The following is a 13,635-nucleotide window of genomic DNA, read 5'->3' as shown; positions in this document are numbered from 1 at the left end:
TTTGTTTAAATGTAATTCCAAGTCAATGATGTTAACCTAAAAAACTAAACTCAATTGCCCTTTCTTTTTTTGTAATTTGGGTGAACAGACCATTATATTTTAGGTGGACATAAAAGGCAAATAATCACATGATCTTGTTGCTCAGTTACATCTTTTATTCTTTCAGTCTCTCTTGACACATTACATACTGTAGCTCTGCAGTGTTGCTTCTTAGCCTTAATAACTGTCTTGGTGTTTAAAGCTGCATTGTCACACATCTGGAGTACATGATCAACAACACTATCAACAAATTGTTTTGTGACACAAACTGAATCTCAGTATTTTGTCTTTTCTGTAAAGAAGTGTCAAAAACTCTTTCTTTTTTTTATTAACCGGAATCATTCCTATTTAAAAACTAAATAGAGCAATAAGGTAATTTTGTCTTAAATCAGTTTCTTTCCAGGTGTGTGACTGTGGACATTCTTCATTTGCACTCTTTGAACAAAGGTATATATTCAAAGCTATATTTCCTTTACACATATATTATCAAAGCCATCTTACGGTCAATTTGCTAAAGCATTTGCGTTTCAGAAGTTCCGCTTTGTTTTGTTTTTAACTTGAGTTATTTTTAAATTGACTTTGTTTGGCAACCACATACACTCATAAAGAAAAAGTACCAATGGAAAAAAGAACTCCATTTTCATTTGAATATTTACAATTTTGAGGTGATTTCTGTCAAAAAGACAGCTTAGTCTCAAATGCAAAACATAGAGACAATATCAAATTGGACTGGTTATGTTTCCTTCTTCTTCATGTTGTACATTTGCCCCAGTAAAAGTCTTTTTAAAAACACTCACTGTACAGACATAACACCCCAAAACATACACACTGGCACATGCATACATAGAGACTCACTCAGTGCTTAAAACTATACAAAGGGAAATAGTGTGTTTTATGTCTCACACAATTCATCTCTCACATCCTCCTTCTGTGTTCAAACAGTAGTAGAAACACTGCGATTAGCATTCAGCTAATTCCAACGGCCACACATGCATGAGATTACATAAGCGATCATTATTATTAAAACAAAGTCTTTTAGTGTGAGTCGTAGTAGAAGCAGAAGAAATATTTCACCTTGTACAACCACACAGAAGACACTACAGCCAGGACTATATTTAAACAACTGTGTCTGATAATAGAGCAGTGATGGGTGGGGGGGGGGGGGCATTCCCCTGACAGGGATGATTTCAAGCAGTATGCTAACATATGTTTTACTTTAGCAGTGTGTCTGAGTTAAAGTTCATGGTTAAATGTGCCCTGAAAAACACAAATGAAGTTAAAATGAGGTATGTGTTTGTGTTTAAATTTCTAGTACCCCACCTTCAACATATGAAAATGAGGCAATATCAATGGAAGAAATATAGTTTTCTTTTTCCAGTGTGTCAACATTTGTATGTTCTATGTTTTACAATAGTGCTAATTGTTTTATATACATTTTTGCTTTGCTCTTCTTTTGTGCAAACAGGCTCAAAAACAGGTTTATTTTATACATCAAGCACCCTGGTGAAATAGCTTTGGCAGCCATATCTAGACACTGTTTTTTTTGTTTTGTTTTTACAGAAATTACCTGTTTATTTACAATCTGACCATTTTATTTTGGCACTCAACAGCTAACTTACATTATTACGTTCTCCTTTTAAAGTTATTCTGCTCAAACATGCAGCTCTGCTTGAAAAATAAAGGGCCTGACTCTGATCTAAGCATTACTGCTGAAAATGAAACTAATTACCGACAGCTACATGACACTTGGGTGTCAGTGCACTTCATCACACGGTACTTTTATTGGCAGAGAGCAAAACAAAGAGCCAACACTGACTCCCTCTGACACTGACAGACATTCTTCTCTATGGTTTCTTATTAAGCACCGTTAACAGTTTTGTCTGCGATGTTCAATGCTTTTCAGATGGCTGAATTGTTGTAAATTACCTTGTCTGTGCTCTAGTTAGATATTTTCGAAATTAATTTTTAACAATTCCCACTAGCAAATTGATGATGGTGGCTATTCTAGGATCAATTTTATTTGTATATGAGGGTTGCAATGTTAGTGTGGTGTTGTCTGCTCTTCCTAAGCCTGACACCAAAGTGCAACCCCTTGTTAAAGCGTAGTTAAAATATTAAAATGTTGTGACGTTATGAAATGTTTATTTGTAGATTTAATGTAACAGTTCCCTCTCGGAGAGCCAAGAAATCCAAAGAACATCATCATTGGGTAACATGGTAACAATGTTTCAAGGTGGATTCCTCCCAATAAAACAAAAATTTTAATTTCTTTTTCTTAATTCATTATTATGTTTGCTAAATAAAGCATGGATATATGATTTATTTGTAACTTCATGTTTGCTTTGCCTCTGGAAAGCAAGTTGTGAGTCTGTAGCTGTAAGGCAGTAGAATGCTGAATCATGACATCTTATTAGGCTTTAAAGACTGATCATTATCAATATCAAACTGACTAATTCTGCTCCCTGTGCGTTTTGTTTGTTTAGCGAAAGAACGTAATTACAAGACTGTAAATATGTGTGGAGTGGACTCTATGAAGTAACCCTACAACATGTATATTCTTGATTAGCATCAGATGCCTGGGTTATCAAGTGTTTTTACTGTGTCTGGATTGAATAAGTCATGCTATGCTTTCCTGTAGTATACTGCCCTGCACTGCAAGAACATCAGCCCCTTTACTTAAAATAAATTCAGGATACTCAACTTTCTGAATCTTAACAGGACAATCCATTATTAGATTAATTTTCTTGATTACTGCTGTCAAACACAAGATGACAAGGTCCCACCTCTCCTCTCTGCAGGGCAATGACCTGTCTGCATGAAGTAGTAATGACAACAATCCAGCTCTGCTATTCAATCATAGTTTCAGTGTCCAGTTCAGTTTCAGTGCTAAGGTCTCGTCAAACCAAAGTTGACTTGTATGGACAGCAGGAGGAATTTACAATATGACTCCGTAAATAAAAGAGGTTCATATGTAAACATGGTGTTGCCATAGTTACAGGTGTGTATTGCGTCCGTGTAGTACTGTAGCTGGATGCAGTGAAGGTTACGTGACCACAGCCCCTGTTACTGCCGGAGTGAGGAAGTGTCAAGATCTCCCAGCACTGGAGGAAGGCGGAGAGGACGAAGACCTGCCGTTTTCTCTCTGGTCACCGTCCTCAGCAGACGTAGGCGCCGCAGAGTCACTGTAAGAAACAGAAACACATGCTGGAACATGAAGAAATATATTCTTCATGTGTCACTTTCATTTATTTTTTGATGTGGTATTGGAAAAAGAAAATCCCTATTTTTCACAATTTTGTGATAAAAAAACATCAATTCTAAGGAAGGTTTCTGGGGATGTATTTAATTTGCTGACAAACTATTGTCTTATTCAGTGCGCAGAAGGTCAGCTGAACATGCTAAGGTTTTAAGTTTGTTCATAGGGAAACATACAATTCAACATACATGAAGAATATAGCTGTCAGTGATACATTCAAACTTTCAGGGGTTTAAATGGAGCAATTCTTTTAAGGAAATTCCTCTGAAAATCAACAACTGTCAATACACTCAACCCAAGTAACTAGACTGAAATAACAGTTTCATTGTCTGTGTTTGACCTATAATATATATACACCTTAACCCATAAGTACCAAATCACACTTTATTTTAAGTCCCCCTATTTATCACTTATTAGTCTATGTGCTCTACTTTCCACTTTCGGGATTGCTCCGTTGCCAATGGAATTCCCTATTCGGGAGCGCCTCGGTGGAGGAAGGTCCGGCAAAGTGAGACTATGCATTTATAAACACTGAACATTTACTAAATGGTTTATTGTTGCATATTGATGTGTTTGTTATAACAACTATAAATCCTCATGTGGGCACCCATACATGGAGGCTGGTGTATGAAAAGACAGAAACACAGTTGTAATTACATAAAATATGTCTTCAGAGGTGAAGTTTTAATTTTTGACAAATACTAATAAACACTGAAAATACTCTTATGGCTGTGTACATTATATTGTGTTGCAGGCCATTTATTAAATGTTTGTATACTGTTGTAATGTGACTGTGTGTGACTACTAACATGTGTGGACACAGAGTGTAAATTGTAATTTCCCCATTGGGGATTAATAAACAGATTAAAAAAAAAAAAAAAAAGTATTGTTATTAAGGGACTTAAAGCAAAGTGACCGGTAAAATAAAGCGACAGATAATATAGACTGAGAGCCAGTGTGATTGTTTATTACCGGTCTCCACTCTGTGTGATAAGTCTTCTGCAGGTCTCCATCTGAACATCCAGGCCTCTCTTCATCGAGCACATCTCCATGTACTCGTGGAGGTGTCGGTTCATGTCACTCTTAGCTGTGGCCAGGTCCAGCTGAAGTCAGAAAAACATGCAGACATATTACAAAAGTTTAACGTACAAGCGCATGTATGTTGAGTTTACTTCTGCAAAACCTACATGCAGGGAAAATTACTGTTGTTTCATAATGGCTTTATGCCTTTAAGGTCATGTCAAAGTGAAGAAAAAATCATTTTAAGAGATGTTTGATTGCACATGTGCAAGATTAAAAAAGAAACGATACAATTTAACAACCAAAAGGAAGAACAAATACATTAAGGGACTCTTGAGCCTGGACTGAGGAATTTATCAAAGCAGCAATAAAAGATGGCCATATCAGAAATAAAAAAACTTTGTATCACTTATTGCTTAGTCATTATGTAAATGATTTGCAACAAAATGTGGCACAACATGTTGTGGTATTGTGCTCTCAGGGCACAATGAAAATAATAATAATAAGTAAAGGAAAAACAGGCAACATACTATATATGAGTAGGGAAATTGTAACATATATAAAATATTATATAATATACTGTATATAATATAGGAAAAATACAGAATGTGCAGTGTCTGACCTCAATCTGGTCAATTGTCTCTTGGTATTCCTTCTCTCGGGACTTGAAAAGACATTCTGTGTCATTAATCACCTTTTCCAGACAGTCTTCCTAGTTGTGACAAAGAGAGAAGAGAGAGATTTTGAGTATGTTTGTGGTCCAGATTTGTGTTTGTGTGCTAATCACACAATCAGACACTAAGTGAGGTTACACAACAATTAAAGCACAGTTGGTTTTATCTTCCCATATGCTCACATTTCAATGACTAATGCAGCTCCTCCCTTCAAAGGGAGAGCAGTTTGTTCAAATACAGCACAGCCGGTAAATGAAAACAAATACCTACATGCACTTCTTGGAAACAAACATACTGTACACCAATACAAGCCAGACATTGCATCTGTCTGTGTCTGTGTCTGTGTCTCTGTGTGTGTGTGTGTGTGTGTGGTGTGTGTGTGTTGTGTGTGTGTGTGTGTGTGTGTGTGTGTGTGTGTGTGGTGTGTGTGTGTGTGTGTGTGTGGGAAGTCTTTTGTCCTAAATTGGCCCTGCCACTGTAAAACAGTGAAGGTCAGTGTCATCACCTGAGACAAAACTGTATTGACCAACATATCATGGTGCTGCTCTGCACATCAACTCCACATCAGAACGTTAAAAGCTTCTTGAAATCTAAGCCAGCAATATCAATGCATACAGCTGTCTGAAGGATTACAAGTGTAAAAAGTTGCAGATCCTAAACACGCGCAAATTCTACTTTCTTAGTGACCAGCGCACAGAGAGATTTTTTTAAAACGACTGAATGAGAAATTTACTGCATCTGAACATCAGAAATGAATGTTTTATCTAAGTTAGAGGTTCCAATACCATTTTTTCCTTGTTGATGCCAATACCAGTGTGTTTTTATATATATATATATATATATATATATATATATATATATATATACATTCTAACAGCTGTATACGTCTAATACCCTGTTTAGACGTACATGTTATTTTGAAAAATGGAGACATTTCCCATTCGTTTGTGCCCTTAGTTTACACGCAAACGGAGAATTTGCCTCTGAAAAAAATTCTTACTAAAAACTCTGGCCGAAGCAGTGATATTGGAAAACTTTGTTTGCACGTTTGCATGTAAACTGAGACAAACGGAGGTTTAGGCAGCCAAGGAAGTGAGGAAGTGAAGAGAGAGGAAGGGATTCGTTGCTGTTGTTGCTATTTTCGGGATGTTGATTGGCTAATGTGGGCTTGAGCTTGTCGTTACACTGCAACCTACAGGTTTGCCATGCTCTTGACGACATATATACACCATACATCCGGGTACGTGTAAACAAACACTTTTCTGAAAACGGACAGCTGTTGTTATTTTTGAAAACGGAGAGGTTGAAATGTCCGTTTATAAAATAACCTGGCACCTGTATACCAAACATAACCCTAAGTAGATATGATATGATTGTGATCACAACTCAGAGATCTCATTGAAAGGAGTCACGCAACCCCAAAATACCTCTCCTGGTGGGTGGGTGGGGTCAGAAGGCAGAGTGCATCCTGGGAAGTCCTCCCAAAGAAGCAGCGTCTCTTCAGTCTCCTCCCAGGCCAGACTGTCGCAATCATCCTCAAACTCACATTCACGACTAAAATAAAACATATACATGCAAACACGTACATACACACATATTGAAAATGAATTAGTGGAAGTGCAAAACTGAAAGACAGTGGCAATATACTCATCATGTTTCAAAGTCAGACCACTCACAGTTGGTTCAGCATCCTCTGCATCTCCTCATTGATTTGATTAGCTGATGAGCCACAGTGCTCTTCGTCTTTGACCCCGCCCCCATCGCTTTCAGAGGTGCTGACAGGTTCGTCACACTCGCTTCCGTTAAAGGACAAAGGAGTATGTTTCCGGCGGCAGTTTAGGGATGATTGGTTGTTAGGAACCTGCAGGGACATAATCAAGAGTCCGACAACCACGATCAATATAAAAAGTACCACAGGAAGAAACTCTGTGGATTTGATTACACGTGGAACAATTACAGCTAACATTAACAGGTCAGATTTAGTCCTGGTACCTGGTACATCTGGATCACATCTTCACAGTTCCTCTGCTGAGCTACGTCACAGAGACGAGCGGTGATGTCAATCCTGCGGCAGATGTCCATGTCCACCTTCATGGCTTTCTCCTGGATCTTACTGTCCAAATCTGTGAAGTTCTACAGAGAGGATGGAAGGAACCATTTAAGACAGAGGGAAGAGAAACTAACTAGAAAAGTGTTTCTCTACTGCTGCATTGAATAAATCACCGCTGTAAATAAATGTAAAAGATTTAGTGGACTGTGCTTATTACTCATCGATAAAGTATCAGTAATTGGTCCAATGACACTGAAAATGCTAAGGAGTCAGAGCTTTGTTACACAAGTAACACTCAAGCTATAGTTACAACTTTTGAATGTTTTAAGAGGGTAAGAGTTGGATGCCAAAGTGAAAAGCTGAGAGACATTATGATTACTGCTAATGGGCATAGCTATGAGAACGTATGACTGGAATGTGACTGTAATGGGTTGTACTGTGCTCACATTGCTCATGAGGCCTTTGAAGAGAACCAGCTCTGCCTTTAACTGCTGAACTCTGAGTGCCAGTTCGTCCTGACAGCCTTCACTCTCCTGCAGGTCCTGCACACATGAAGGAAGAAACATAAAGAACACACACACACCCACACCCACATGTCTTTCCACATCTCTTTACTGGAAACTACAGGTGACATTATGCAAGCAGAGTACAGTAACAAAACAAAAGCAAAAGTGCACAAAAACATTGTAAATCTTAAATGCATTGTCTCCTCTGGCAAGCTCTAGATGTGTTTGATGGCATTGTAATTATTACTTCTCCTTGTTGACTTATTCATCATGTGCTACAATATTGGTCAGGACCCTTTTCAGTCTAAAGGTGTTTTACTGCATGTGGTCTCCTGTTGATGCTGCCTGCTAAACTGGGTCAGGTACAGATTCCTGGTAATTGCATCAGTGTGATTAAACTCAAAAATACATATGCACACATCCAACCACACACACACACACACACACACACACACACACACACACACACACACACACACACACACACACACCCCACACCACACACACACACACCACACACACACACACACACACACACACACACACACACAACACCACACACACCCACAGGAAATCAACACACAGCTGCATGGAAACACAATATGGTAACCTGACAGCAGGTGACAGTTTGATAAAAAATAACAAAGCTCTGTTTGGCAGCATAGTGAGAGCTTAATGCTGATCATTGCACCGGCTGCAGTATACTCTGTATTTAAACTAACTCAGTTTTTCTGATGTCATCCGTTTAATGAAAAGTCTCATCTAAGGTATTTAACCACTAAAACTATGACTATTGTTGACAGTTCAGGAAAACAAACTGTATGTACTGTACAATGTACATGGTATTTTAGAAGCCATTGCTTATTTTGGTTGTTTTAATGACTGATGGCGGACTTCAAAGCTGTCAAATGTGAAGTAAAAACTCAAAGACACCTTTAGACACACTACATTGTTGGTCTCCAGCCATTTCTACCCACACACACACACACACACACACACACTCACACGTTACCTCTTGTAGGTCCCCAATTTTCTGTTGCAGATCCATCCTCATAGTGTATTCTTCTTCCCATCTTAGAGACACAGATATAGGAAAACAATATTTTAGTGACTTGTAATGTAAACAGACATGGAATATACAGACCATTGAATTCACAAGTGCACAGGATCCATTTATGCATCTTCCAGACTCACTTAGAAAGGCAGGTAAGAAGGGATCCATGACAGAAGTATTTCAGGAGGTTGAAAAGTCAATAGGGCTGAAATACATTCTAGTTAGATGGTGTACAACTTTAAGTGCATCTGTCTAGCCAAACCACTACTTTGTGACAACAACATATACTGTATCACATGACATTACTGTCCAGGATTCATGATGCTGATCTACAGTTGGCAGTAACATGCAAGATATGCAGCAATGTGACACTAAAGACAAAGAAGACAGCAAGTGAGGTAAACATGGATATAGGCAATGCTGGATCTAAAATGCTATCAGCTTTGCAACAGTCAACACATTTGTCAGACCTCAAAGACATACTAATGTTTCAGTGAGTAACACAGAAAGTAAATATAACTTTTGTTTGTTTACAAGAAAATATATTTAAATCCTCCCATAAAACTGCAACTTTGGAATGAATCAGTCAGTAAGTCAGTAAGTTTACAAAAAGAGGAATAACATAAAAGGCTGGCTGTCAAATTTAGAAACTGGCGCTGAGTGCCTATAGATCTGACAATAAAACGTAAATGCAGTTTAATTAAATCCTTTTAGGATACAAATCTGGATACAAGTTGAATGAAACAATCAGGTGTAAATGGGAAAATTGTGAGTGATTGATTTACTTATTCACTCACCGATGAATGGCTTGTTTGATCAATTGTGTGCAACTATGGTGAAGCTTGGACAACAGGCCCATGAATCTAAAGTTTAATACATTTAAAAGCCTGAGCACAGATCGTGTATGTGAGCTGAGATTTGGTGACTTCATACAGCACACAGGGGAAATCAACAGACTGCAGTGTCTGTAGCCTCTTCTATAAATGCTGTTTTAAATGCAGAATGCTGCGGCACATAGACACCTTTGGGAATACTTAATCTGAAAGAAACTGAGTCATGAAACCGGAGTTGTTGTTGTTGTCGTAGAGGATGCTCGTTTGATCAGTAAGGTGAGAGCAAACAGAAAGCCGAAAAGTGCTTCCTTCTGCAAGCCAAGCCCCAATCCAACAGTTACAGCTTGCAGTGCATGCTGCATTGCAGATACTGTGTGGAGTGTGGAAAGGGGGATGCGCAATGGGAGAGAAGAGAGGTAGAGAGCATGAAAGAGGAAGAGGAAGTGTTCAGTATGTGACATTGCCTGAGGTTTATGTGAGAAACAGAACATGAAAGTATGGTGGACAGAGTGGGGGGGCATGGGGGCAGGGACTGATGAAAGGTAAAGGGGGAGGAAGGGGGAGAAAGTGAGGTTGTCCTTGAATTAAAAAGCAAATATGAATGGACAAAAGAGCCAGAGAAGGGTAAAACCAAAGTTGAAAGAAAAGCAAAATGCACGAGAAGCTTTAAGAATTAAATGAATAAATGACTCAAAGGCGCGACAGACATTTTATTCATAAATTCAATCTTTTAAATGTACTGTAAATATAAATATTTGACTTCATTGGTAATGGCCATGAGTTTTACTGTAATGGCCCTATTGTCCCGAGGTAAACCGATACCTACAATAAGCTCACAGAAGCTGAGAAACAACTCAGACCCCTTACAGAGGACAGAGGGCTGAACAGAAACAAATTTGGACACTAAGTGGGAAACGGTACTGCATGTCACAAACCTTGATTGATAGGGAAACAAAAATGGCTGTGTTTAGGTCAGTAAATCATCAGTCTCAAGTCTCCAAATACAATTAAATATGTCTTATGTCACACAATCTTCGTAATTGATGTTGCTCTGCCTCATTCACAAAGAGCTCACTATACTGTGTTCAGGATCTCCTCTGTGAAGAATGCATGGCTGCTCATTTGGACATAATATGAGGGAATTCAGTGATGAATGTGCTGGACCATGGGGGCTACTGTAGTTCACTCAGGACATATACTACAAAATCCAAAACTGTCCTTTAAATGAAAGCTAGGTTTTAACATATGTGGGTGTTTTTCTCCAATGAAGTCAAGAAGAAAAACACCATAAAAGAGAGTTCACACTGTGTTATTGCAGTGATCTGCAACACAGACAGCTGTCACTCTAAACTGGAAATCAAACCATCCACATTAGAACTGGTGATGTCATCAAGTGACACATTGTAAACTGGTACAGTGGAAATGGAGTGATATTGGGGTTCAGATGTGTGTGTTTTAGATGTTACATGATCCTAGAGCAGCAATTAATGATTATTTTCATTGTCAAGTAATCTGCCAATTACTTTCTTGATTAATTGTTTTTTCTATAAAATGTCATAAAATTATGTAAAGTGCCCATCACAATTTCCCAGAGCCTGTTTGCCCTTGTTGCTTAGCAAATAACTGAAACAATTAATAAATTACAAAAATAATCAACTAATCATTTCAGCTGTAGATCTAACCTAAATTGTAGAGCTTACGTCAATCGTATATGGTCATATGTCTGAGTAAAATGGCTTTGTTTGTTTTTGTACATTGGCCTAACAGGACCACCTCCAGCATTTTTCGTTAGATGGCATAATCATAACGGTCTTTTATCTTCAGAGGTTTGTTTAGTTTCATAAAATAAAAATCTACTGTACAATCAATCTTTATTTCAGGATGGATTTGTACCTAACATTCCTGTAAACCCATGGCTGAATCATCTGGGCAGCTTCATGAGCTCTGAAGTTAACATTTGTGCAACAGACGATCATTACACATCCCTACAAAGCTTTGACCTTAATTCTTCTTTATATTTAGCTTGTAGTGTGTTTATTTGTTGGGTGTATACCTAGCAGCAGCACCTGTCTCTGTGGTCAGATATGAAGTGGGTGCAGGGTCAGACTGGCGGTGATGGATGGAGCGGGTTTGTGCTGACTCTGCATGTTGGAGACAGCTGGTCTGCAGCTGCTTTACAGCTCTGCTCACTGCTCCAAAGCATTACACACACTTAAGAAAACTAAAGTACAGCTCAAACTCAGTAGAAATGCCCCTAAAGGGCCTACAAGTGCACTAAAAGGGTTTCACTCTGTTTACCTGCGTTTATACTCATCTCTCTCCCTCTTCACTTTGGCAAGCACATTATACAAGGCTCTTATCTCAGGGGTGATGGTGTCAATCTGGACCCCGACTCCGTCAGGGTGCACCCAGGACACTCCTGGGCTGGTCAGACGCTCCGCGCCAGGGCCAAACTTGCGGGTGTGGTTGTAGGACCAGATGGTGCCTGGGAGGAACCGTGGAGGGGGATTGGTGGAGCTCCCCGGACCTGCGCTGGTGCTGGCCAAACCTTTAGAGCCAGAGCCAGGGGAGTCCACACAGGGAGAGGCCTGGCTGATGGTGATGGCTGGGTTACAAGTGGCATTTGTTTGGGTTGAACTGGAGTTTTCTGCGGATGCTGTTGTGAGAGGTGGTGTGAACAGTGTTGTAGGCCTCCTGGCTGAGTTGTTGGTGTTGTGGAAGGGGAGGGATCCGGGCCTGAGCGGGATGGTCTCGATAAATCCGGTCTGTACACCTGCCTCCTGGGTGTGCCCCCTGCCCTTACCGCATCCACCTTGACAGCAGTTGTTGTCATCCAGCGCCTGTTGCAACTGCTTCTCTAAAATCTTATTCCTGCGCTCTAATTCGTGTACCTTTGCCAAAAAGCATCTGAACCTCAGATTGAGAGTTTTGAGGACGCTGATGTTGGATCCCAAGTCGTTTCTGAGAGCCATGGCTGCGGGAGGATGTGGCACAGCGAGGTGCTGGTAGTGACTGTGGTTATGGTGGAGGTAAAGTGAAGTCTGTGAGGATGCGGGGAAGTCAGGCCCCGGATGATCAGGCCCCTGCCCGTGCTGCTCACCCAGAAAAAAGGACGTCGGGTCCGGTCCACCGAAAACGGTGTCTGACAGGAGGCCTGAAGGAGAGTCCGGGTGTCCGGGAGCTTGACTCTGATGCTGTTGGAGATGCGTGTTGGCACCCAACAAAGGATTCATGCTATGGTATGGAAAACTAAAGCGCTGCAGATCTGGCATGAACACGGACGGGAATTGTCTTGCTACAACAGAATAAAACGGATAAATAATAAGTAGGCTACCCTAGCTGTAAAGCGTATAAAGACGTGTGCACAAACCGCCAGTAGCCTATCCACCAGATAATTGGCCTAGCTAACCGTTTCTAAATAAGAATCGTATCCTTAAAGCTGAGGTCTTAATGCCGGCTGATGATCCGTGCTTTCTACCGCACGCAACAAAACATAAAAAAAACGGCTAAAAAATTGGCTGCGAGCAAGGATACAAAATACGGCACCTCTCTGTAAGAGATGTTTAGCAAAATAAACGTAATTAAACGAAGAAAAGGACGCAGAGCGTGAATGAATAACAGAAATCCAGTGTAACCGCGTCACTGAAGTTCTGGCAGTAAGATGTGACCGCAGGCAGGAGCAAGTGCTGCGGGATTGGAAGAGCATTATAGCACGGATACCGTAAACACTAGAGTAGAGTGGCGCTCCATTATCTGTTGGTTTTCTGTGGAACACAACACTTAACAAGACCCCTTTTGTTCGAGATAGGATACTTATTGTTTGGATTTGGATCAAACTAGGAGCCACAGGTAGTCTACATGAATGCTAAAATAAGAAGAAGAACAAGAAGAATACCCATACCCTCATACATTTATTTTGGCTAGATAGACCAAGAATATGTAAACTTTACAAGACTCATTTTTTCTATCTATCTATCTATCTATCTATCTATCTATCTATCTATCTATCTATCTATCTATCTATCTATCTATCTATCTATCTATCTATCTATCTATCTATCTATCTATCTATCTATCTATCTATCTGTCTACTGATGCTGCCATGCTGCAATGCATCAGACCCAACTGAGTTATTTGCCCAGGAGTCTTTTCCTCCTCCTCCACTCCTGTTCTCTCGGTTGTTCTCTTTCCACAGAAAAGGAT

General features: G+C 39.8%; 1 protein-coding gene across 1 annotated transcript; it reads right to left on the bottom strand.

Moving 5' to 3' along the window:
* Nucleotides 1-140: 140 nt before the first annotated feature.
* iffo1b (intermediate filament family orphan 1b) lies at nucleotides 141-13,185 on the bottom strand. The gene is made up of 9 exons (XM_032518668.1): nucleotides 11,731-13,185; nucleotides 8,558-8,618; nucleotides 7,486-7,581; nucleotides 6,982-7,122; nucleotides 6,666-6,850; nucleotides 6,417-6,543; nucleotides 4,938-5,027; nucleotides 4,268-4,398; nucleotides 141-3,221 (listed from the first exon to the last, which is right to left on the bottom strand). The coding sequence occupies exons 1-9, from the start codon at nucleotides 12,702-12,704 to the stop codon at nucleotides 3,125-3,127; spliced, it is 1,902 nt and encodes a 633-aa protein (XP_032374559.1). The 5' UTR covers nucleotides 12,705-13,185; the 3' UTR covers nucleotides 141-3,124.
* Between the last annotated feature and the right edge of the window lie 450 nt (nucleotides 13,186-13,635).

This window comes from Etheostoma spectabile, chromosome 6, assembly GCF_008692095.1.
Source record: "Etheostoma spectabile isolate EspeVRDwgs_2016 chromosome 6, UIUC_Espe_1.0, whole genome shotgun sequence".
NCBI lineage: Eukaryota > Metazoa > Chordata > Actinopteri > Perciformes > Percidae > Etheostoma > Etheostoma spectabile.
Note: the sequence above shows the minus strand (reverse complement) of the source record. Positions and strands in the feature narration are given on the sequence as shown.